Source organism: Furipterus horrens, unplaced genomic scaffold, assembly GCF_987537825.1.
Source record: "Furipterus horrens unplaced genomic scaffold, mFurHor1.1.pri manual_scaffold_3, whole genome shotgun sequence".
In the NCBI taxonomy this organism is placed as follows: Eukaryota; Metazoa; Chordata; class Mammalia; order Chiroptera; family Furipteridae; genus Furipterus; species Furipterus horrens.
Window position 1 is genome coordinate 140,922,771 of NW_028327173.1, and position 26,855 is coordinate 140,949,625.

The following is a 26,855-nucleotide window of genomic DNA, read 5'->3' on the forward strand; positions in this document are numbered from 1 at the left end:
TGCTTGAATTTAGATTGGAAGGTGAGTTAAGGGAACTTAGAGTCAGGTAGGAGCACCCCAGCTCCTACCCCCCATCTCCTGAAACAACCATGGTAGGTAAGTAGATGTGGAATCAGAATTCAAACCAGGCTCCTTACAATCTTTGGCTCCACTCAGCTTCCCTTACCAGATGGTAGCATCATACTCAACTATGTATTACATCTCAGCTTAAGATGCTGGAAAGGGTCTGTACAAATTAAATAGGGCCTAAAAGACATCATCTTATGAGCACAGAAGAGTCATGTCCAGGACATCTTAAATATATGTACTAAACATTTTTAGGAAAACGACACATAAGGTCTCTGAGTACTGTACTGCTATGACAACAGCAGTATAGGAATGTCTGGAGAAAACATAAGGGTCCCAAAACTTGGGGACTGATCTGCAAGGAGGCTGCATTAGTAAGATGCCACAGAGCTGCCCGAATTAAGGCATCTGCAACTCTAGCTCCAAGGGCCAGCAAGGAGAGGGCTGGTAGGCAGCCAGGGCATAGACTTCGGTAAGCAGCTGCCCTGTGACAGGATCATTAGCAGGAGCTTAGTGCCTTGGCCCACCTGCCCTGCCACGGCTGCCCACAAAGTGTAACGTTACCTCTATATGTGGATGATCCTTTGGCACATTGACAAACGTCGGGAGGCGCTTGCTGAACCACATCGCAACATCTCGGTTCATGTTGACAGCAAAAGGCTCAAAGCCCTCTTGGAGGCCGCACATCGTATAAAACTTGAAGGTACTGGCATCCATCCCGAGATTCATGCGGCCGATCTGAGACAGGCCCAGGGAGCAGATGGGCACAAAGCCTGTAGAATGGGGGGAGAGAGCCCTGCCTGAACCTGCAGCACCATCCCAGGAAGCTGCAAGGAAGCCAAACATTTTTCCTTAACTGCTCTGAGTCCCAGTCACAACGGTGGGACACCATTCTTTGTCTTTCTTCCAGGCACGTAAACTCAACATCAGGCATGGAGATCATTGCTGCCCTTGGAGTATGGGAAAGTAGTTTGATTTGAAATCATTTGGGGAAAAAACAGTCATCCAGCCAAGATTATTCTTAAGCTGTAAATAAATATAAGCTATAAAACCAATAATAGAGAAAGAATTTTTTTATCTATGCCTTATCTAAAACTGCTATTGGGCCCTGGGATTTTAAATACTGCCCCAAACAGAACAGCACAAGAAAACTAAAGAATGACTTGGTGCAAATACCTAAGTTTTCTAGGTCTCAGCATTTTCTCAGAGAAATAAGACCTCTAATGGTTTTTCCCATTTCAATAGTATGATTCTGAGAAATTTTACATGTTAACATTATGATTCTGCTTGTTTATGAAATACTGTTTAAACCCCCATCTCCTAGCCTACTGTTACGGCTCCCACCTTAGCAGGAAGGCAAGAGATCTGAGCAGGAGCTAGAAAACTCTCTTCCCCTAACAGTTCTTGTCTCTCCAAGCTCGCATCATCTTACAAAAAAGCTGCCAGGCAGAACAGACCAAGGCAGAAGTTCAAATTGTTTGGTATTCTTCTCTGTGGGCTATTTATAAATTGTAATTGTGGACCAACAAATCAGCAGGGCTGGGAAAGCACTAATTATCTCGGATTTGGGAGGATGCGGGAGGCAGGCAGCTGAGCGTGCTCGTGCTCGGAACGGGAGGAGGGCTCTGAGGCTGGTGGCTAACCCAGGGGCTGGAGCCCCCATAAAAATAACTGGTGTCACTTCTAGGACAGGAATGTTTACTTAAGGGGACATTGAAAAGCTAATTTTGGTAGAACTCACATTCAATAGTAAGAGCAGGACCATTTAGATCATAGAGACCAGGGCCAAAATGTGTCCTCCTAGCACAAGTGCTTATCTACTGTTATCTAAGCCACCAAGGTTGTACATAAATAAGTGAAGTAAGTGGAAAGTAAGTCCCTCACAAGCTAAATTGGTTGCTTTCAGAAATGATGAAGTCATTTGGGACACTATTCCCAGTAATACTGTTTAGTGTGATTTCTACATAGAGCTTTAATGCAATCCTAGCAGAATGAGGGTGATGTCTATACTGAGATTGTCCTCAGGGCCACTGGTGGCCATGGTCATGGCCCGTGGGAAGGTGGATAGAAGGTCAATCAGACAAGCACCCACTCACGCAACTTACTGAGCACTGCTCTACTTCTGGCATTTTTACACGAGGGAATCTGATAAATGAAACCATCTTCTTTCTATGGACAGAGATTTTTATGAATGAGGGACCTTTGGAAATATGACTCCAGTGTGAAACAAGGATTGCTCATTGACAAGTTTCTTGAGTTCCCATTGGGACAGAGGGCTGCTATGTGCTATAAGATGTGAAGGAAGGAGAGAAAACTGTCCTGATTCCATGGAGCTTATAGATATAGAAATGACAAATAAAATACGTTCTTACATATTGTCAATGTTATGCTATAAACATTCCTACTCCCAAGACAGTATTTTGGTCTTTGATGGGCATGGTGGTGGTTAGTGGTCCAACAAGGAAACTACCACTACAATAATTATTTTCTTGGAGCCATGATCATAAAGTGCTTCAGCCTGATGTGAGAGGAGATAGGATGTCTTAAGAAAATCTCTCTTCTCCTTTCTTTTCTATTAACTTGAATGGTGGAATAGCAACAAGTGTAAAAGCCCGAGTGGGAAGAAGCATGGATGAGGACTTCTGAATAAGTCAGGTCATATGAATAACTTCCTATGAATAACAGTCACACTAACTATGTAAGATACATGCAGAAGGAAGAAAAGATAATACTAGCATGGGGCCTTTTTTCTAAGAAACTCATCATTCCTAAGCTATCAGCAGAAGAAACAGCACTCTACTGGGGATGAAACTGAAGACTTGAGGAGCTAACAAACTTGACCAAGGTCATGAGAAGGGCTAGTGATGAAACAGGACAAGATCCCACACCCTCTGACTCATAGTCCAGCTGCCAGTCAGTGTGCAAAAGATGGAGTGAATGTTACAGAGGATGATGCCCCAAATTTAAACAGCAGTTATTCCCAGGGGGCTGCACTCATTACAGAGACAAGTATGGTCACTACAGGGCAGAAGCCATCATTACAGGCGAGAGCGCCACATTGCATGAGAAAAGGTGTGGCAAAGGAGTCATGCAGGCGAAAGCAGTGGGCGGGGGCTCATGGGCACAGCAGGGGCAGCTCTGTAAAGCAGCAGCAAGAAGCTAAATCCAGACCTTAAGTCAGAAAAGAGAAAAGTAAAAAGGACAGAGAGCAAAGAGAAGTCCTTCCGAGGCACTGGCACTTTCTCCCGGGGCAGAATACTTGACAACTGGTACATCTGATCAGCTCCCTCTGCCTCGCAGAGAGGCTCTGCCTAGTTATCTCTCCATATCTAAAATTTCTTTACTGGAGGCACTAACACTTCATGTAACTTTATAATTTGGCATGATAGATAAGGGGGAACAATAGTTAGCATTTATCAATAACTTTCTAAGCACTGGGCTTACAGCTCTATAGATTTAGCTCATTATTATTCTGATTTTACAGATGAGGAAACTGAGACTTAGCAGGTTGAATGATCTGCTCAAGGTCTGTTACCTAGTAAGCTGCAGAGCCAGCACATGAACAAGGCAGCCTGAGGAGTAGGCCAGAGCAAACAATGGGAAGTGAAACTAGGGTGCCTGATTTCAAATTCTTATGCACACTGACTTGACTTGTGACTAACTCTTTCTTCACTTTTCTAGTGATTTTCCTACATGTCATGCAATTGATCAGTCTGCCTCTAGCTCAGGCAGCGTGAGATCCATGACCACAAGACCTAGGACTGAAGACTCCAGGTTGCTTAGAGGAAAAGGGCTGACTGTCACAACTGGCCACAGGCTCCCTGGAGTTGACCTGGATAAAGGAGTTCCATTTGGTAAGGCCACATGGCAGTACTATGAGCATGGACTCTCATAAACACTTGCACACAACCCAATTAACCCACAGCTGCAAATGAGATTGGAGCAGTAAGAAAACTAAAGGGGGACAGAAATGCCCCCTTCCTCTTTGAAGAGGTCTGAGAAGAAAATGTGCAAACTGCATTACCTTGAACCAAGATATGCATAGGGTCTCTTGTTCCAGGAAGGGAAGGGCAAGAACAAGTGCATTTAAACCCTGTAGACAACCCCAGGGTCTGATAAACTTTGTATCACAAGGCTTCATGCTGATTTTGTGATTAGGAAGGGGAATGGCCAGGAGGTCATCTTTTTATAATTAAGGAGCTTGGAAAGAAACCAGTCCTCTGGAAAAGCCAAACTGTGGAGCCATTTTTAATCCATTTCAAACTGAAGAAAGAAAAGAGAGCAAATCACCACCAGTAATGGAAAAGCAGATCTTGGAGAGAAGTGGTTAGATGATTGCTCAGACCATCTCTGGCATGTTTCTGTGAGCCTCAATCCAACAGCACGTGCTTTACCCTGTGATTTTCATTTCCCACTAAGCCTTCTGAAGATGGAGTTCAGGGACAGTGCTGAGTTTGTCACAAGCCTTGCAGAAAACACAGGAAACAAAAGGCACATTTCCCCTGCCACAGCCACTTTTGGAAGTATAGCACACATTAGCAGAAGGACTGACAGGGGAACCATTGGTACCAACGTGTATGCGTGCAGATGGCAGCGACACTTCTGGCAAGTGAAGTTCATCTGCTTCCTATGGAAGCACTGCCATCAGAGCTGGGGGAGCTGTTAGACTCCGACAGGCTAATGGCAGGCACAGTCGAGGAGCTGCCCCTGCAAACTCTGAAGCTGTAGTAGGAGCAGGATGTCCCCCAAGGGAGCACCTGGCTCAGAGACAGAACAGGAGACTGGCACTCATGCCTCTTCCAGACGTCACATTCTGAGGTCTGGCAGGATGTTCAGGATTTTATTTTCCTTCCCTTTAAATGGAATAAAAGAGAAGGCTAATGGCAAAGGTTTCACCATGGAAGCTTCTGAGCTTCCAGATGCCTTTAGGTGACAACATTAAGAGCTGAACTGGTCCAGGTCAAGGATCAGGGTCGGGAGCAATGATTAGAAAAATTCTAATGAGGCAGATAACAGCACATTATCTACAATGAAGAAGAAGATGGAGATAACTTATAAATAACCCCATGAAAAAACAGCCAGGAATTTTAATGTCTGTTCCTATTCCTTCTCTCAAAGGAGTAAAAACTTCCCACAACACAACTCCTACTGGGATAATGGCCTGAATCAAGGCTGGGAGGCTGACGACCAGAACACAAACACGTAAGGGATTTTGCTTTATGTGGGTGATGATGTACAAAACGTTTTGTTTTCAACAGCTGCTTTCCCTAACAGCTCAAAGCAAGCACTGCTGCCTCTTTCCACTTGTATATAGCAAACAGAGAGACGCTATGTTGTTATTCCAGGCCTCTGGGCCATTGCTATCAAAGAATGGCATGCAGACTCCCTTTTAACTACTCTTCCTGAGCCATCACAGACTGAAAGAGCCTTTCCATTATCTTGTCTCTGTGTTATTAAAGTGCCATATGCTACTACAGTATAATGTGTTAACATGATACAGCACAATTCTATTATAAAACAACTTCCTAGTATTAGATTTTGTTATTCTGAAGGTCAAGTCACATCCCTGTACACAAAAAGGTCTATGAGCTATCTCTTTCACTATTAACAGATGATCTCTAAAAGCAGAATTATCCTAAAATAGCCCTCAATTTTATAGTATTCCTCTACTTAAACCCTACAACATCCCTCCATGTCTTAGAGAAGGAAGTCCAAGCATGCTTGGTTCAGATTAGACAATGAAAGTATCTTGAATGAAAAGACTCAGTCTTGGTATTTGAGGCTGTAATCTGCCCCTTGTTTTACCTTTCCAGCTTCATCTTCCATAAACTCAACACACAAATCTTCCAACCTGTCTGACCTTTCCCGCAGCCTCCCAACAGCACGGCAATCCTCTAGTCACAACCCCTGAGGGGAGCGCCGTTCCCCGGAGAGGCAGTCATCTCAGACTATTGAACATTCAGTGCCAATTCCAGTCTTACAAAATTTTCATTCTGTATTCACCATTTGCCATTTCTAACCAATGGCTTTGTGTTATTATTTTATCATATTTTAAGCTTATTTGTATTAACTCAAAAAAGCTTCATTAAAAAAAATTCAGCTTTCTGACTCTGGGCTTGCGCCTTCAGCACTCCCACAACAATCTTCTGCTCCTCAGTAAGGAAAGCACACTTGATTCTGTCACAGACACATTTAGAACACACGGATTTACCACAGACCCTGTGGTGTTTTTTTCATTTTAGACAACCGCATTAGAACTTTAGGTCTCACAGCATGAACTCTGAGAAGTCGGCCTGAGCACACACCACATGCATGTTTTGGTATTTCCCAGACTTCTTGGTATGAAGGCAAACAATTCTATTACCAGGGGATCAGGACAGCTTAGTTTTGTTAGAGGCTGTATTGCAGGACAGTCTCCAATGGATGGTATGTCAAACATGGGATCACCGTGATTGCCTGTACACACCATCCCCAGAAGAGCTCATCTTATTTATTTTTACAGCTAGAAAATGAACTCCTTAATACATGTACTACTTGAAGGTCTGTGTATTGTAGACCACTGCTTCTCATCCTTTAACATGTACACAAGCCAGGTCTCTTGTCTGAATGCAGTGTCTGATTCAGTAGGCCCGGTGGGTCCCGAGAGTCTGCATTTCTAACAAGTGAACCACACTTTGAGCAGCAAGGTTTTGGACTCTACAAAGTTCTAACTCTGCACAACAGACAAGATTCTTATCTCCTCCTTATGTTGAGTCAAAGCCTCACAGATAGGTATCCCTCTGCCCCCAGTTCATGCACAGGACATCCAGGGAAGAGTCGCCTGTCTTTGGACTCCTTCTATCCCAGGGAGCTCCTTCCCTCGGGGATGAGCCTGAATCTTTTAGTGTTTCATTTTCTTCCTGGCCTCAAGGAGAGATGCTGGCTGTGGAGGGTGCTGGGTAAATATCTGTTTCCTAAGAGCAGTGTCAGAAGAGGTCTTGTCTACACTGCCCTCGTGTCTACCTACACGATTCTTCCCCTGTGTCTGAACCAGCCCACAAGCCTTTCTATCTGTTGGCAAAAAATGGATTCTTTCTTTAGAACTCTGATTTCTAGACCTCTCAGAAGGCATTAAAGTATGACCCCATCTTGCTTTTGCCATCCTGTCTTTCTAGGAAAATACCTTGACTTGTAATCTTTCTATGTCTCCAAATCAGTGACTCTTAAAAAAATCTTTAAAGCTCTTTAACAGTACAGTTGGATATGAGTGTTGCAGATAATATGTATCTGTAAAAAGTATGGAAGTGACTTATAAGGCTAAAGGCATTCTGTAAATAAGAAATATTTACATTATTATATATGCAGTTTCACCTATTTCTGCTGCTCTTGCCTATGCAGCTCTATCTTTCTTAGCTTTCTAGGTGGGGACTGTTTCTTTTTGTAAAGTCTCAGAGATTTAGAGCTATCAAGGAGCCCTAATCATTTTAAGGGAGGAGGATAAGATGCAAAGATGTTAAATCAAGTCAACCCAAGATGTCATACGTGGGGGTGGGGCAGAGGCAGGAGGAGAGCCCAGGCCTCCCGACCAAGAGCAGCCTCTTTCCCCGCTCAGCCACTCTGCCTCCTCCTCATCTGTAATGAAGCAGCAAAGCTCCAAGCACAGTGGTGTGTGCACAGCATGTAGTAAGTCACTGCCATAGAATTTATATCTGGCAAAGAGGTTGGAACTTTGTAGTCTATCCTCTTATTCTCTGATGTATTGCAGCTGAAGAAAGTGAAGCCCAGAGAAGTCAAGCCGAGACTCTCTGGGGGCCACAGAGCTTTTCAGGAGCAAGGCAGCTAACTCTCAGCCCAGTGCTCCTTTACCTATATGCCAACAACCTTTGTACGTAGGCAGTTCTGTCGACAGGAATAAGAAGCACCAATCGCTTCTTTGTGTATCTAAAGAACTGCCTTGATTGCAGTCTATTCATGGCCATTAATAAATGCCACTGTGGTGGGGTTTCACAGCATGGTTGAATTGAAAAATAAATTTTATTTCATTCAAGGGAATAGCTAAGTCGAACTTTTGTGTTTCAATGGCTTTCATCAAAGCATCAAGTTCAATTACACACCCAAGCAGACAATTTAAATCAGAATAAAAAGATAATTCTTTAATTCACTGACTTTTTAATTCTGCCAGGGACATCAGTCCACATGCAACAAGCATTTCCTTTGTAATACTAGGAAACCTGAGGAAATTTAAACTGTGAAGGTGCAGGCCAGAGATTTAGAGGAAAGCGTCTTAATCAATCTACCTGAAAATTCAGAACTTATATTTATGCTGTACATATCAATTACCACTATTATTTATTGTGATTTCTTCAATAATGATAGTATATGGGCTTTTGCCACCAGAGTTTTCACCACCAGGGTTTCAAATATTCGAAGGACAGTACACTCTTAATAAGGTGGTAGACAAGCTCGCCCAGTTCTCCCTGGATTTTCCTACAACTCAGGGAGTTGGCATGAAGGGAAAGGTGGTTGATTTACCATTCTCAATCTCGTAATCTGCGAAGGCAAGTTCTGAGCCTTTGTTGGTGATCAGAAGCTCCCCATTCAGTGTGAAGATCATTGAAGCATCATCCAGGTTAATCATACATCCAACCACATCTCCTGGCTGCCAGGTACGTCCGAAATACCCACTCCCTTGATGCCAACGCTGGCCCTAGGAAATAAGATCCCAGAGCTTAGAGAAACGAGGTCCTAGAAGCAGCCCCCATGCAGCTAGAGAAATGCAAAGGAGCAATTTCTTCTAACTGGTAGTAGAACCTGGTTTCTATAAGGCACTTACCTCTCTACCAAGGACAAGTCACAGGGAGGAGTGACTTTACAGATGAATGAAACTGAGATACATAAAGCTCATCAGAAAAGGTGGTCCAAGTCTCTCAATACCTAGGCAGCTATGACAATGAGCAGGACTTTCTCTAGGGCAAAGTGGTAGGACTTTCCTATATACTGTCTGCACAGTGTTCTGTGAACCTCCTCGGGAGTAGAGGCAATGAGTTCAGGGACAAGGGCAGATATGCAGGTGACTGTAGAAGGGACTTGGGTGTACAGTCCTCCCCTTCACCAGAGCAAAGAGCAAAGTGATAATCACTAGGTAATAATCATTCAATGGTTTAAGTTAGCCAGTGGTGGTGGCCACTCATTTTGAAGTCAGAGATCCAAACATTCACTACTTCCAGCTTCTGGGGAAATGTTTGGAGAAATAAAAACCTTGGACTGAGAATGTATGGACACTGTTCACTCACCTTGCTGCCTTCAAACACAAAGGCTTGGTCATCGGCCCCCAGCTCGACATCAGGCCGACAGCCTGGCCGGGCCCAGCCAACACGCATGTCTCCTCCGGTCACCACCTCAAACTCAAAATACCACTTTCCAGATCTCACTGCATAAGACTGCTCTACCCGGAAAAATCGGATCTTGTCTATGCTGACTTTCTCCATAGCTGGGTCAGCTACCATGAGAAGAAAAGGGAGTTGAGGGTGCAAAAGGAAAAGAGAGAACACAGAACTTCATTAATTGGGTAGCATTCCCTAAAAGAATTTGAAAACAGCAAAGACTGATGATAGCCCTCCAACTAATATAATATTCTGTCCATAATAATCATTATTTGCATCATATCATAATAGCAATACAAGCTACCATTTACTGAGCAATTACTTTATAGATCCTTTAGAGATTATATCTCAGTTTTTCCTAGCAGCAATCCTACTAGGTCAGTTTACAGAGGAAGAATTGAGGCCCAGAGAAGTTAATAAGTCATCTGTTCCAGGTCACAGAGCCAATAAATGAAGGAGAGCAAGGATCTGAATTCAGGTCTGTCTTACCTTAAATCTATCCTCTTACCCACTTGTAAAACTGCCCTGGTGGCCTGACACACCCTGATATATGGGATGACAATAACATGGTCATAAATTATAAGCTGGTGATTTTAATCAGTGTTAGAATTTCATTTAGGGATGAGATTACCTGGTCCAAAAGGAAGCTGATATATTTGGAAAATGAAAGAAATGAAGGTTTTGTGACCAAATAACCTGAAAAGCCCAGCTACTCTGGAGGATAACGTATTCCCTGTGGGACTGGGTCACAGACATGTTCATCATTGACACATCTGTCAATGGGACAATGTTTTATTACCAAACATGGTTCTCCCCACTCATCCCCCACTTCTTAAAATACACCATTTAGTTTAGTATAAGTTAGACCTACTCAAAGTTAGCAAGTTAGCACTTCCCCAGAAAAGGACATGTTTAGTAAGCTGGGGTCAGAACCGGCCATCTCCAGTCTTTACCTAGTTCTTGGTCTGATGGCTCAATGGTATAACCATAACCAATAAATGTCCGAACAGCTTCACGAAGGCTGTCCCTGTTTGACTTCTTGGTACGCTCATCCAGTAATGCATATGGCACCAGACGGGGATTTCTTTTGTTCTTCAAATCCTGTGTAAAGCCAGAGAAGAGAGGTTTGGAGTAAATACATTCTGTCTTTACAAATAGCTTGCCCTTCTGGCTTTCTCAAATGAGTCTACTAGCTCTTCCTCCAGTGCCGTGATATTTAGCAATGTACATCTTTACATCTTCTCTTCAGGATTAAATGAGTATGAATGGAAAAATTTTACTAATGTTCAAAGCTGGCATGAAAGAAACACATTTTAATAATGCCAGGCTATGAATAAAATGGAGTGTCATGAAATGGTTGGAAAGCTCTGTTCTCAAGGCAAGGCAGATGGGGATTTATGTAACTATCCCCTGTGGAGTTATCATGCCATGATTTAAACTATTAGAGCCTTCTCCCAACAATCTCTTAAAAGAGAAATATCTATGTGCATAGAGGAACATCAGAGAAGGTGGCAGGACCACAGTGGTTCATTTTATTGCAGTAGGCACACATTTACATTAAGAGTCCTCAGTTCCTTAGGGAGAACTAAGAAGACAATGACAATTGCAGTGCTAAGTCATTATAAATAAACATGCCCGACATGCTGTTTGAACCCCCTAACTCCCTCCCTACAATGGTTTCCTTAGTTGTGGTTTTCTTGGCTTCTACACTTGTATAGGTTCAGAGGTTCAGGTATGAATGAAAATGTGTGCACACAGCTACCCCTGAACTTCCCTGACACTAACCCTAGTATTCACCAAGATGAATGAAGCTTTTCAAGAAGAGAGATGTGCCAGATGGTTTGGGGCTGAACTCGGGCTCTAAACTCTTCCTAATTCCTTGATGCACCCTGGCTCCTAGGCTGCCTCCTGTACAAGCTAAGAATCTTGGCTGCCCAGGAATCTTGGCCTGATGAACTGAATGAAGAAAGGGGGCACAGGTTTCTTGTCCCTCTCTTGGGCTAGTGCCCCTCCTTCCCACGCTCAGTGGTAGATACCTGACACCATTCCAGAAATACTGCTGAGCTGTGATGTTTATTTGTGAGAGCCTTACCCTGGCCTTGGAGAGTGGCATGAAAGCTCAACTGGGCTTAAGACATGCAGCCAGATGGGGCGGGAATGAGAGCAGGTGCAGCCAGTGAGCACATACACAGGGCAACACGCTCACAACTGAGCCAGACAAACAAAAGAAAGGCAAGCCTATCCATTTCTACAAAATTGAAACTGTGCCTGGAGTTAATGTCAATGTGACCATTAGGAATGTTGTCCAGTCCCAAGGTTCTATAAATAATGGAAGAGCTGAGGCAGGAGGGACAGAGTGTAAGGACAACCTCCATCTTCCAATCTAACACCCACCAAAGAAAAATGGCATGTTGATAGATGATAAAATCTCCTAGCTTTCCCAGCAGGCCTGACCCAGCACTTCTCACCTGTTGAGAGGGCCTGACCCAGCACTTCTCACCTGTTGAATGCCATAGGTCCATCCTTGTTTTATTCTGTCTTTTGCCCAGACATTATGTGCATTTTCTGCAAGCTTATCCACTAAAATTTCCTGAGGAGGTAATAGCTTCACATCAGACAAATCCAAAGGGGCTGGCTTATAGCCATTGGACATCATGTAGCTATAAGTAAATGGAAAAAAATTATATGAACAGACCTGTATAAATCTCCCATTCCAGATTTTAGATCAATAGCACATGGTGAAAAAACTATGAAAATAAGACAACAGTCAGAGTCTCTACCCTGTGGCAGAATGGATAGCCTGGTTCTATTTCAACTTAATAGATGAAGCCCCTCCTCTACCATCCTTTTTGCCAATGTGTGTCACAGATTCAAAAGAGACTGTTGGAGAAAGTGAATGATCAGTGCATATCTATCCTATTTCTAAGGAAACTTAAATGCCTTACAAATAATGGGCACCTTTGGCAGGCTGTCCCATTACCAGAACCTGCTTCATCCTACTTTAAAACACAAAAGGTTCCAACCGTACTGGCAAAGACAGGACCTTGAGCCAAATGGTTTCTTATAAATCAGCAGATAATGATTGCTGCATCTTAGAAAGTCAAACCTTTACTTGGGGAATTAAAGAGATTGGCATCAGAGAATTTGTGAGCTTGACGCAACCTTAGTGGTTAGGTGTTCAGTCCAGGAGTCACAGCCTCTAATGTCTTTAATTTGAAAAAAATGTGAAGGTGGGAAAAAGCTCAGTACAAGTCCAGGTAGATGCATGTGTGAATGGAGAGGGCAAGGGCACAAGGTGGAGTGACTCTCAGAAGAGCAGCTGACCATGGCCATGTGGGAATGTGAGTCCAGGGGCACCCATGGCTTCAGAGCCACTGAATGTGCAGACCAGGGCCAGAACCTAGATGTGATGACTTGTAGGCCAAGGCTTACACTATGCAGGGACCTCTAAGCAGAGTGAGACTCAGGGTCTATTGTGGACATAAGGTACTGCCCCTTGTCCACCTCAGGACACCTGATCTTGGGCAGAGTCAACATGCAGGAATTGTTGAGCACTGACCGCAGCCGCCTTGGCCAGCAGGCCGCCCCTCCAGCGGCTGCCTCTCTGATGTGCTGCTCTCAGCCTCTCAAAAGTGGAGCTTGGGAATCTAACAGGGAGGAAGGGGAAGAGAAGCATTTGATTCATGCTGGAACTGCCTTGGCTCATAACTACTATGACCCCTGTGTGATCATCCAAGTCTGGCACGTGAGGGGGAGCAGACAAGAGCAGGGGATGTGCCACTGGGCACGTATCTGAATGTGTGAGCATGTAGCTGAATGTGCAGGTGACAGGAAGAGTAGCACACACGCATATTTAGGGGCCCAAATGAAATCTGGGCAGAGACACCCATTGCCACAAAGGATTTATAAGACTGGGTCACTGCTGTTTTTACTGACCAAAGACAGCACCGAGCGCTGCATCGCTTGGCTCAAAGCTAACAATAGGAGTGTAGATCCAGGCAGAAAGAGCAAAAAGAGGGAAAGGCTAGAATCACTTGTGCTTCAGCAGGCTTCTGTCTGGGGGTGTCAGTGCAGCCTAAGAAATGGGAGGAGCTGGGGCTATCATCTGTCTTTGTGTATGGGCCTCCCATCCTCCCAGTTTAAAAAATTCATACTAAAGCATTAAAGTATTGCATCATTAAAAAAAAAAATCACCTACTTTTTGGACAGTTTGACCTTCTTGAGGTTCTCTTCAGCAACTGGATTAACATGAGCAATGTGGCACCCCAAGGCCAGGAGGGTTCTGTGACGTAACAGAGGGGAAAGACTAGGGTCAATTGCAAGGTAAAGGACAGCAAGAACCCTACACATCTGAGCTGACAAAAGTAGACAATTGTCATTCTTTAGATCAGGGAGTTACTAGAAGTTTTTCTGTACAGGGACAGATAGTAAACATGTAGGCTCTGTGGGTTACATGTCCATTACAAATATTCAACTCTGCCATTGTAAAGCGTGAAAGCAGCCACAGATAATATGCAAACCAATGAGCTTGGCTTTATTACAGTAAGACTTTACTTATAAAAATAGGTGCCTGGTCAGCTTGGCCCATGAGTTTACAGATTTGCATTAGGATTGAACACCGCTTCTCTAATTTCAGGGCACAGATAGGATCTTAATAGCAACGCCACAAGTCAGTGGGTATTTTTTGTGTTCTCCCTGTACAGTGCCAGACACTGTGAGGTACCAGAGCTGCACCCTCAAGAAGCAGCAGGGTGACTGAAGGCATCCCATGCGAGCCTCGAGACAAGGCACATGACTGAGCATTGGTATGCCACCAAAACCACAGTGTTAAAGTGTTCTGCCCTGACAACTAGGAACCAAAATACAACACACAGAGAACAGGTAACGAGTGCAGAAGAAATTCAAGATGGGAGATACCAACTTGGGCTAAAACAATTAAAGTCTGAATCAGGCTTTTAATCATGGCTGGGATCACAGAGAAACTAAAAGTTGTTTTTAAAATGAATTTTAGTGAATTAAAGCATGGTTTCCCACTTGTTTTTAGAAATACCTTAGCTTTTTTCTTGATATAACCTGAACTGCAAGAAGCAGTTAGTCCTTTGATTCTGTTTCTCTTCTCTCTTTTTTTTCTGCCTACATTTTCCCTCTCTCTGGCAAATAGCAAATGGCCTCTAAAGAAATATATATGCTAAATAACAATGGTGGAGGTGTTATTCACTATGCTAAATCCTTTTGTGGCCTGAATAATCACCCTCTAACTTATCAGAATGCATTATGTTTTCCAGGCAAGTGGCATATCTTTGAAGTTTAGTTATAAGGCATTAAATCATTCACTCACTGTTTAGTTCAAATTCAATTCAATTAAACACTCACTTTAAGGTTTCAGTTGACATTTGTAGGTTATAATTCTTTTCAGTTTCGGGCAGCTTTGAAAACTCCACCAGGCAGGGGTGTTGTCTTTTATTGTCATCCCGTAGCTAGACGACAACATAAAGAATATAATTTAAGTCTGACAGCTGGCACCGCCTTGGAAAACAGAGAAGGACGCACTATGAAACATGGCCCAGACAATCTATATCCGGCAAGACAAAGACGGCTCTTTGCTGATAGACAAATAGATGATCTTCTCTCTAGTAAAAGATACACACAGTCCCCAAGCTGCCAGTGGCTTTTGCTCTGTGGATTTGTTTCTAGTCAGGTGTTTGCATTCAGAACATACTTTTCCAGAGAAGCAATTTTATACATGGTAGCCATGCTCCTGCCTGGCCAACTTCATGGAACCATAATGCTACTGAATGGTAGGTAGCATTCTTCAGAACATATGGGATTACCAAATCTAGACCAGTGCTGTCCAGGAGCAATATAAAGTCAGCCACAAATGTGAACCACACTGGTAACTTCAGATTTTCTGGTAGCCATATTAGAAAAGCAAAAAGAAACAGCTAAAATTAATTTGAATAATGTATTTTATTTAACCCAATATACCCAACTTATTAATCATTTTAATAGTAATTAATATAAGAAATAATTAGATATTTTATATTATTTTTCTAGTAAGTCTTCAAAGTCTGGTGTGTATTTTATAGTTACACCATATCTCAATTCAGACTAGTCACATTTCAAGTGCTCAGTAGCCACATATGGCTTGTGGCTACTAATTCATTCATTCATTCAACAAATATCTGTTGAGTGTCTACTCTGTGGTAGGCATTGAGCTAGTCATTAGGAGTTCAATAGTGAGCTGGGGTAGCCCCAGGGTCATGAAGCAGATACAGTGTAATGGGGCAGGGAGCAATAATAAATTAAATATAGAAATAAAGGTAAAATTGCAATTGTGCTTAGTTCTCTAAAGGCGAGGTCTGAGGTGTGATAAGAGCATACAACAGAGAGGCGGTCAGATTTAAGGAGAATATTTCACGGTAGCTATGTCAATGCATACGTGCTAGAGTGCAGGAACCCTATCAGTGACTAAGCCGGCCCATGCGTAATCTGAGAGTGTCAGGGTCATAGGAAGATTCAGAACTCAACTAGCCTTCTGCCTTCGAACAGGACCTTACACAAATCACAGAACGAAGTCAATTTGCAGCCTTTTTGAAAACTGTTTTCTAGTGAAAAAGATTCCTTAACCTCCTCTGAGTGTCCCTTAACCTCAGTGATACATTTGAAAACCATATTAAACAAATTCTGATTCAAGGCAATGAATCAGCCTCTTTTTACCACCCAGGCAGAAAGGACAGTTTTTCTGAAAGGAAAGGGAGATGAGAGGGTCCTCTAAGGGGTGCTGAGGATCGACCACACTCAGTATTCCCCGAGTAAAGGAAAGCAGTGACTGGGAGTAAAAGAGGAAGTAGGCTCCTGGTTCTGTCTGTGCAGAGCTGGTCTCTGCATGCCTGACCACACTAAACCAGCAACTGAACAAGCCTGCCGCTGAACACAGTGGCCATTAGATGGGTGGTAGTTAAGGAGAGAGTTTGGGCTCAGAAGGTTCCCTTCCTCACTCAAGTCTTTGAAGAAGCCTTCCAGTTAACGAGGCAATCCAGTCCCATCTTGGCCTGGTCACTGGAACCCATACCTTGCCAAAAGTCCAGCCAAGCTCTATTTTGTTCATTCCCCAAAGCTCGTGGATATTTTCAGCCAGTCTGTCTCGGATCTTCTCTAGGTGAGGTGGCAAAACCACCTAAAAGGAAGAGGAACAAGCAGGAAGTCAGAACTACAAGAGCTGATTGTACTGAAATCGATCATAAAATCTATATAGATCAGGGGTCCTAGATGAATTCACTACACATCACCCAGGAGGAGTGGTTTCCAGAGATTCCTTCCTCTCCTGGCCTCCTCTCAGACCATCTCTTCTCAGTCTTCTTTGCAGATACTGGTGCCACCTGGGAATTGCTTCCCTGGGCCTTATCTTCCCTCTCTCCATGCTCTCTTTTTGGAAGATCTCACCTCCCCAGAGATGGGTACTCCCACGTAAGTACATAGCCAACCGTGGTCTCTACTGAAGTTCAGACCCATTGTTCCAACCGCCTGCAGGATTTTTCTGCTAAAGTGAACTCGATATGTTATTCAAAGATGAGTTCATTATCTTTCCTTTAAATCCTTTTTCTCTGTTTTTATTTTCTCTTTCTGTTAAATGGCCCCATCATTGCTTTAAGCCTGAAAGTCATCCTGGAGCCTTCCCCCTTGGCATTACCTGCACCCCCTATGGGCCTACCTAATCAGTCATGAAATATGTTATGTTTATCTACTATGCATCTTTCTGAAGGGTCCCCTCCTCTACGTCACTCAATCTCATTGTTTCCTCCCTGGACCATTGTAACAGCCTCACAGTTGGTCTTTCCAGAACCCCGCCAATCTACACCCCACACTGTGGCCAGAGTGATGAGTCCTCAAATTTAAACCACATTAAAACACACTCCTCCTGAGTGTCTCTAAGTGTTCCTCAGCACTCCTGAGATACAGACTATATGTCCTAACCAAGCATACACTGTCTTTCTTCAGCTCTCATCATTCCTCTCAAACACATCCTCTCCGAACTTCTTGAAATTTTTCCAAAAGGTCACGTGTTCCACAGTCCTGTGCTCTTGCATATGCAATGTTTACCTTATTAATATGCCCCATGATACACATATGTACACACACACATGTGCGCATGCGCACCTCTCCATGCCACATGACAAATAGAGACTCTCTCCTTGACCAAACTCTAGAGAGGTGCTTCTGAGTCCTTTTTTGACTAGGCTCCATCGTTGACCTCAAGACCCCAGTTTTAGCAAGAATCATGCTAAACTGGTGAGAATCCATTACCCTTGATATTTGATCACTTTCTATATCTGATCAAATTTCCTCATCTCCCATCTCCCAGATGATAGCAGATCACTCCGGCCTGCCTTCAGCTAGAATCTTGTTAGATCAGTTTAGCAAGAATTCACCCCAATCCCTGGGGGTGGTTCGAGCACTGTGTGTGTGTAACCACAGGGCTCTGCTTAGTGATATTTAACCTGCAAATTGGTTAATGTGCCCCAGGGAGAATGGAGTTGACTCTGCGCGAGTATCTGGTATCTAACTTCTCCTTTGACAATAATTTCACAGAATGTAGTCTAAAAAATTACAAGGTCTCATTCAAGATAATAAATTGTGCCTTTCCAATGAGAACTTCCCTTTTGTTTTATTTCCAGAAACATTTCCCGAGATCCAGGGTCCACACACCTTCCACTTGGGGGCCTCACAGCACCATTCTCTGGCTTGTGGATGATCTCTGTGCTTTGATTGCCAAATGCTCAATTCTGCATGTTTAGAAGTTCTTCTCTCCCTCTTTGGTCAAGCCCTCTTTTCCTCTCTTGTTAAAACTTCCCCTCATTCTTCTGAACTCTTTTTGAGGCCCCATTTCTTCCAAGGAGCCTTTTCTGAGTAACACACCCCTTTCTGATAACTCAGCGAGAGCAGCAGCACAGAGAAGCGGGACTTGTGCTCCTGTTCATGTTCCCTCCCTGCCTGGGCACCAGCAGCCTTGTGTCCATGGAGAAGCTTCCTGTCTAGAATACACAGGAACCAGGTGATGAAGTCTCTGGGTCACCCTGGCTCACAGACTCTCCCCAGTTTACCATCAGCATTCTCAACTCCAAGTGCTCTCCAGGCTCTGTGAAGCCAGCAGAGAAATGCTGTAGTTTCTATTCTATGGAACTTCATGGTCACCAGCTATAGGACACAAGAAGGAAACTCAGGAACATGCGCACATGACTGAATAGAACAGGGTCATATGAATATTATGGGAAATACATGCTTGAGACCTTCTACATACCAAAAGAACTATATGCAAACAAACTATCAACCCAAGCACCTCCGAGACAAGGTCTCTTTTCATTTACTTTCTCTAACATCTATAATAATGATTTGAGTAGCACTGATGTAGAAAATACTGAAAGCTATTTATGATCCTCATCATAACCATGTGAATGTGCCTCTCTCAAAATACAGACCCTAGAAGGGGAAACTGTCCACTGTCACTTTCAAAGCCCTCCCCTCGGTGCCATTACTTTCAGTTTTAGTTCCAACTATTCTCCTACATGCTCCTCTTCCAGTCACGTGAGAATGTTCATTACCACTTGTCCCTATTTTGTGTTTTCATTTCTAGGCCCTTGTTTACCCCGTCCCTGTTACTTCACCCCTAGACAGCCCTCCCCATTTAAGCTTATCGAAGGCCCTGATTGAATTCTATCCCCTTTACACAGACTTCTAGAACCATGCAGCTGAAAGGGTGTCTCCACCATTTACTGGTGCACACTCTTCATTTTGTATTTGTTCCATTTAGATTTTATACATTAGTTTTTTACCTCTTCAACTTGGTTGTAGATTCCCAGAGAATACTGAAATATTTCTGCCTATGTTTTCACAAAGCCTAGTACAGTGCCTTGTATGTACCTAGTGCTGAACTTGGTCATTGGTGGATAAATACTTACAGAGCTCAATCTACATATATGGCAGAAACATGAAGAATAACAGCTGTTCACATTACATGACAATTCTACAAAAAAGTATGAAAAGAATTGTTCAAAGACAACAGAGAAAGGATGTAACCCCATTACTTCATCCATATGGGTTGCCTGCTGTTGGCAGCTTGAACTTACCTGGCTGGTGTCTATGGGGCATGGGATGAAGGAGGCTTGGGAGAGGAACTGGGTGGTTCCCAACAGATCTCTAATGCCTGCAGTATCACGTTTGTATTCTTTGACAGGCTCCAATCTCATCTTTTCTTTTGGGAGTAAGGCTTCATAGCAAGGGGCATAACCGGCAGGAGGCAGAAACTTAAACTCTCCATGACGTCCACCCATCAGGAAACGTACCCTGTATCATTTGGAGAGATCAGGAAGAGAGAGGTTAAAAAATATCCCAGACCAAATAGGTAAAAATTTAAGATCAGTCCCTCCTACCCCCAAATTATTTTGTTGGGAAGTGACTGAATTTAGATCTAGCAAAGCAAACATCTGAACATATGAAACAAAGCAGTGGAGGGAGGTCGGAGTGTGACCCTCAGTTGACCACATCAGCTAAGTTTTTAAATATTAATATCACTAGATTTAAAAAACATCCTTACTCTAGTAGGTAAATCATTACTATACATTATTACTAGAGTATTAAAAGAATAACAGTGATGGTGATATTATTCTTTAAAAATAACATTGGAAGTGGAACATGAGAACTTGAAATCTTTTAATCTGAGGGAGATTAGTCATGTGCACAAAATAACTATCTGAGGAAAATAGAAAACTCCTATTTTAAGATGCAGGCAAAAAATTTAGTAACAGCAAAGTAGTAGACACAAATGGTATACGTGCCTGATGACATTAATAGAAATGATACACTGAAGAGGATGCAGTTCTCCAAAGCAACCATATGAGGTCGACTCTGAGGAAGCATCAGCAGTTGGCCACCACCACAGGGGGCCAGCTGGGAACAAAGTGTTCGCTTAGTAGGGTCCAGTGCTTTTCTCAGGGACACCAACTCCCTGCTGGCCTCCAACCCTGATACCCTGGCCCTCTTCACCAGTGTCTGGAGGAACCTCTGAAGGAAGGGGACAGGGACACTTGGGGACTCATAGGTATGGCAGGCACTAATTACAATGCACTGAAGTCTTTCAATATTTTAATTCAGCATTCCGGCTGAATTTCAGCTCCAGATCTATAGGTTAGGTTAGAGTTACAGTTGGACCCCAAAGCTCCCCCTGCAAGAAGAGGGTGGAAGTGAACTACTGTATTGCAAAATGATACTCACATGCTCTTAGGTTAGTAACTAGAAATACAGCTTTTCCAAATCAACTGCAACCACATCAAATTGATGAGGAAATACAACTGAAGTTTTAAGTAATTAAAACATACATAGCAAGGTATGTAGGCCTGCAGAGTCAACAATAATTCCACACGGGAATTACCAATACATACACATAGCACCTGCACACAACATTCGCTCCCTCCATTTAACCACTGTTTACTAAGCCCATATGATGTGCAGTGTTCTCTGCACTAAGTATTCAGCACTGAACAGAGCATATAGTCGGCATCCAACTAGACAATTAGTCCTAACTTCTGACTGAAAGATATCCAAAGAGCGAAGAAAGAGGGAGATGTAAAATTGCTCCTAGATTGGAGTCAAGGAAAACCTCTCTGAAGAGGAGACATATGAGTTAACCTCAAGGGACAAGGAGAAGCCAATGAGTTCAAAATCTGGAGGAAGAGCATTCCAGGCAGAGAAACAACATGTGCACATGTGCCAAGGCCCTGAGGTAGACAGAACTTGGGTGGAGGTGGTGTGCTGAGAACACAGAGCACCCCAGGGGCAGGAGAGAAGGTGGGAGGGGGTAGAGCTAGACCAGGCAGGATCTATGAGCCATGGTGAAGAGTTGAGATTTTCTTCCAGGTGGGAAGCTTCTGAGGGATTTTATGAAGAAATAAAAGATTTTCAAGTTGCTCTACACAGACAGATGTGGAGACCAATTAGGAGGCAATTACAGACACCTTACACCCATCTAGTCACAGTGAGAGATGAGGGTGGGTTGGGCCAAGGTGAAGATGGCCAACAGGGAAGGAAGCAGCCATATCCCACTTTGGGGAGGGGGGTTGGTAATGTCAGGAACTGCTGATGGAGTGGGTGTGCGTGTGAAGTGAGATGAGGTATGCAGAGGAAGGATTGCTACAGATCCAGCAACACTCTCCACCAGACCTCACTTTCTCGAACTGAATGATTCTGGCAGGGCAGCCTTACAAGAGGAGTCTCAGTGCTGGCGGAGCAGTTGTGACAGTGGAAAGAGCCTGATTATGAAAATGGAAAATAAAAATTTCCCGAAGTGAGAGACATTAAGGTATTTTCCCTTTCCAATACAAACTCTTTATCCAAACAGCATTTTATAAAATGTTGCTTTAAAATTAATTACAGAAATATCAAGCCTCCCACTTTCCTATTTTAAAGTACTAAACAACAACGATATAGAATTAGAACCACAATTATCTTCTGCAAATGTTCCTACATTACATATTATGCAATAGGGCATGATCCATGTATACTAAGAATATGAACAATGACATTAAACAAAATTGAGTCATTAGCCTCCAATGTTACTAATTTAGTGAACCTTCAGGAAATAATGACTAAGCCTTGAAACCATTTGTTGAGAACTTTGCAATTCAACTGCAACCCAACAGATTGTGTTACTGACAGGGTGAAACTGTGGGTTAAAATTGGATCTTTTTGAGCCATGAATGAGTGTGGGACTTTTTTGCATTTCTCTCCTCTGAGAAGCCGCACTGGGGGCTTATACAACAAGTATATTCTTTGTTCCTCACTCACATATGGATTCCAAGAACAAGTAATGACCTCCTAAGAGGACTTCTAGATAGACTTAATTATTCATGATCTCTCTTAGCAGTTCTGTTTAGTTTTAAAATTTCTCTTACGTTTTCAAATCTGCTGTTCTCTTCTGGACAGATAACAAATCAAGAAAGGTGGGATTCCATGTAGCACTTAAGGAGAACAATGATTTGTTTGTATAACCAGTTATTAAGAGGAGAATAAGATGAACCTTAAGTTTATCTCCTCCAGTGGCCACACCAACTGTCAAAGGAAAAATTACCATAGCCAGTAATCAGTGTCTACTGCTTGCTGAAGCATTGTCTTCAGATGGTCATTACGCTGCGCTTTAGTGGGTAGAACAACAGTCCTGGGTGGCTTTCAAAGCCCTGTCAGAGAGGAGCCCTGCCCCCCAGCAGGTGAGACTGGACAGGAGCAGGTGCCAGGCACGCCTGCCATCTGCGGCTCCTTCCTCGCTGCCCACGAGGAGCTGCCCAGGGGCTGTGGGATGGGTTCCAGCACACCACCACCACCACCACCACTGTTGGGGGTCCTCCTCACTCTCCCAAGGAGATCCAGACTGACAAGGTCAAAGGAAAGAACTAGGGGTAGCATATAGGCATGAAGGGAACAACCCAAGGAAAGGGATGAAAGATCTGAAATCTACACTGTCTCAGAGTTTTAGCAAAGGTCCCAAAGGCAGATAATTCAGCGAATGCCAGTTTCTTCACAACCTGAAGTGAGGGGCTGGATCAACTAAGGAGAAGCTCCCAAAATATCGGGAAACCAGTTCCATTAGCTTTAGCCCACTGTGAACCTCCACAGGGATGAGAAAGGTCAAGAATTCATGTGGCGAGAACTGTCAGGGGAAAGGGGAGTGGCTCCTTCCCATCTGCAACGGAAGAATGAGGGCTTCAAGGACTCTCCAGAGACTTCATGAGTCACCCCTGAGGTTTAGTGAGGGACACACATACCTGGTGACAGGGCCGAGGGAGAGGAGAGGGGAAGAGAGGAGAGGGAGAGAGACCCTCATGGAAAAGAGGGAGAGAGAGGAGCCAAGGACTATGCTCCTGGAAGGTCAGATAGAGAATCCAGCAATGAGCCAGCTGTCAGCCATCTCCAGAAAGGCAAATGACTGAGTAGAGATCAGAAACCCAGGGGCCGGGGAGGTGGGAGGCCTGGGAAAATGTGGAGGGCGGTTTGGGGCCAGCCAGAGGGAGCAGCCAGCACAAGGGGCAAAGCGTGTGTCCATGGAGTTGCAGTCAGAGGCTACCAGTCTGAGGTTCTTCAAGAAAACTACAGAAGGACCCCAGAAGAGACAGAGGCAGCCTCTGTATAACTGCCACATGAAGGGCTGGTGCCACGTGACAGCTGCACCCACTCCATAGGATGTGCCCTTTCCCCAGTCATCTGGCCCCTGGGCTCAACACTGGAGGGTCTGAGACAGGCTAGTGGGTGAGGAGCTGGACTCAAACTCAGGGCCAAGTGGGGGAGGGCTCAAGCGCCAACTGGGTGTAAATCTGGAGTTTTTATCTTCAAGCACATGAAACTTATAAATTACTGACAAGACTGTTCTTGCTTTTAAAAAGAGTAGTAAGACTACAGAACTCCAGAAATTCAGAGCATGGATTTGGAGGGGTTGAAGGAGAAATGACAAAGTTACACCTACCTAGTCTACTCCTCCCAATAAATCTGTTATTTGGCACCTAATGTTTTTATCTTTGAGTTCCTTTGCCTCATTAATAAATGAGCAATTTCTAAATAGAATATTATAGTCTCTCTTCTCTGGGTGTATTCTTCCCTGCTCCTTGGGTTCCAGAGACTCTCCCAGCATCACAAAAAAGGTCAAAGTTTAAAAAAAAGATAATTTTAGAATAGAATTCTTAATTAAATTTAGTCTTTTTTTTTATCCTCAGATTTTTCTCTACATTAATGGATTCTAAAAATTAACTTCATTAATCAATTTAATCTCTTCCACTAGAGCACTCGTATCATCTTCTGGAGTCCTTCCTATCACACAGACATTCCATCAGCTCTCAGAGAAGGTTTTTTCCTTCCTAAAGTGATGACAGTAAGCAATTGTGTCCTGCGATTCCTCCACCACAGAACGAGCAATAGCTTCTGTACAAGCCACCTGGGAGCACTGAAGTTTTGAGATGTGCAGAGGAATTTTCTATCTACTTGACTCATTTGAAAACAGAGCAAATTGTATTGAAAAATCCTGAGTAGCATTTTCATCTTTTGAGATCAACGCATTTTTGCTTGTCAGTTTGCAGAAGAGATGAGAATGCCTATTGTACATTTCCAGATTTGAAAGACTGACAAACAAATATAAAATACAGTAAAAAAATCAAAGCTTTACTGTGCTCAGAAAGGACTTGGTTTCCTTTCTCATAGATTACTAGCAAACACGTGAAGTCACTTTAGTCTTAGTTGCTAAATATTTCCTTACTCTTATCTGCTACTGAGTCCCTCCCAGAAAGTTGAGTTGGTGTCCCAAAGAACAAAAGGGTACAGCCAGTGTGTGGTTAAGTGAAAAATGAATCTGCAACCTTTTGCTGACCTGAATTCAACTCATAAGTCATGATTCATAATTGCATCTTTAGATGGGAGAGGAATCTGAGTTATGTATGTTACCACATTCATATTTCTTTCTGGCCAGTATCTGATGAAAGCCTAGGGCAAGCCAGCCAGTGCTCATCATGTTCTTCACAGAAATATATTTATCTCAGCAATAACTTCTACAGCATTGACCACAGCAAGCTGGAAATAGCTAAGCTGTTGGTTACCTGACTTTTAGCCAAGTCTGGTGGATTCCAATGAAAAACAAACAGCAACAGCAAACACCAACCATCATTGGATATTGTTGTTTTTATAAATTAGCAAGGATTGGTGAAAGAGTTGTGTGAGATGATAAAATAATCTATGGGGAGTTTATAGTTATAACATATATTCTGCCACAGTGACTGATTCATCAATTTTTTGCAAAACAAAATGTAGCACCTGAATTTCACTATATGCTCAGCTTCTGTTTAATGCTCTCCAGGTGGTTCATGCCATAATGCCATTTTTCAGGGTGAGATCACCTTTTAATAGGAGCTTCCTGGCATCTAAGTATCTCAGACATTTGGGTGGGCTCCAAGGTACATATGCCTCATCCCAAATTCTGTCCTCTAATGAATAGTGCTGTTACGTTGAAGCCCTGCTACAGGAATCATATCGGCCATAAATCACACTGAGAAGAAAAGTAAGAAAGCATATTCATAATAGTTAGAAGAGAGTACATATTGATTTGTGGACTTTGTTGGTAATTACTCATGCTGCCTTAGACTTCACTGTGGGTATATCTAATTGGAAAAGGTTTTTGCTCTTCAATGACTGCTGGCAGGGACATCCTAATCAGGTGTTACTAACAACCAAATTCATAATTATAAAATAATGTGGGTCACCAAGGCAAGACTACAACCTCAGTAAAGAATATTAAACAGGTGGAAATGGGGCTGTAAAAAAGAAACCTAGTTTAGAAGCTACACAGAAGTGAGAAGTGAGGAAATTTCTAAATACTTCTATGATGGGAGAAGATTCTTTCTCAATGAGTATAACCTTACACCTCTCTGGGAGAGATACTATATACCAGGCAAATATTTTACTATATTGGGTAAAAATAATAATTTATTTTCAATTTTATTATTGAGTGCATTTATTTTCAATAAGATACTTTAACTTGGAATTAAAATCTGGTTTCTCTTTCTAGCTCTTTGCACAACTGAACTAAAGCAGGAGAGGGGTTTCAGGACCAGTCATCCTTTACCAGTGGATCCCATTTGCTGTAAGTGAAAATAAACCGACATAGGACCAGCACTGACCCTGACTGATGACACCATGTGGTGGGCCAACTGTGATTCCATCTTGCCTCAGGTCATACCATGTTTTGAGACCCAAAGACAGGAATATCTCAGAGGTGATGGTTCCCTGACAGAAAGAAGGCTTGAGAGACATCAAGTCCCTGGAGACACTCTTTAGCTTGTTCAGTTGCAATAAGCAAAGAAGCTCTCATATCGAAGGTGTTAACTTTTCAAGTCAACACATTCGACTGTTCAGTTTCTTAAATTGCCTCAGCAGTTGTGCCTTATAAATAGGTGAGACATCTCATTTTTCTCATCTTGGAACTTTGCTTCTCTTTCTCTCATGCACTGAGAAGGCCACATGATCTGCTGACTGAGAAACAAGATGCTAGAAAGATCTTGTACATGTGGATCCCCATCAGTCACCTGTTTCTTCACCTGCTAGCTGAAGTTCTCTGCCAAGAGATTAAAAAAATCCCTACTCTTCACCTCCCCTCCACCACATCACACACTTAAAAGTCCTATCTCATAGCTTTGAGGGAGATTAGATGGATGAATCAATGATTAAAAATCATTACACAACATGCAAGATTGGGTGTACTATTATTCTCCAAACTCAGAATATTGTACTCAAAAAGTCTATCAGTCAGCAGACTGGAAAAGACCCCTCTGGAGAGGTCTGACATCTAGCTAAGTACTTCTCTTAGATGAGAAGTAAAACTCAGCGAGCGGGATATGGTGAAAA

The 26,855-nt window shown here is 43.1% G+C and overlaps 1 protein-coding gene across 1 annotated transcript in view; it reads right to left on the bottom strand.

Annotated features, from left to right (window-relative positions):
- The window catches only part of RYR3 (ryanodine receptor 3), a 360,864-nt gene that overhangs the window by 191,668 nt on the left and 142,341 nt on the right, over positions 1-26,855 (bottom strand). Inside the window, exons 20-28 of the mRNA XM_090268335.1 lie at positions 19,553-19,769; positions 16,501-16,605; positions 14,802-14,905; positions 13,627-13,710; positions 11,929-12,088; positions 10,382-10,529; positions 9,339-9,544; positions 8,578-8,752; positions 631-839 (exon numbers count right to left, since the gene is read on the bottom strand). Of these exons, the coding sequence (XP_090124461.1) occupies positions 631-839; positions 8,578-8,752; positions 9,339-9,544; positions 10,382-10,529; positions 11,929-12,088; positions 13,627-13,710; positions 14,802-14,905; positions 16,501-16,605; positions 19,553-19,769 (1,408 nt within the window). The remainder of the gene's footprint in view (positions 1-630; positions 840-8,577; positions 8,753-9,338; positions 9,545-10,381; positions 10,530-11,928; positions 12,089-13,626; positions 13,711-14,801; positions 14,906-16,500; positions 16,606-19,552; positions 19,770-26,855) is intronic.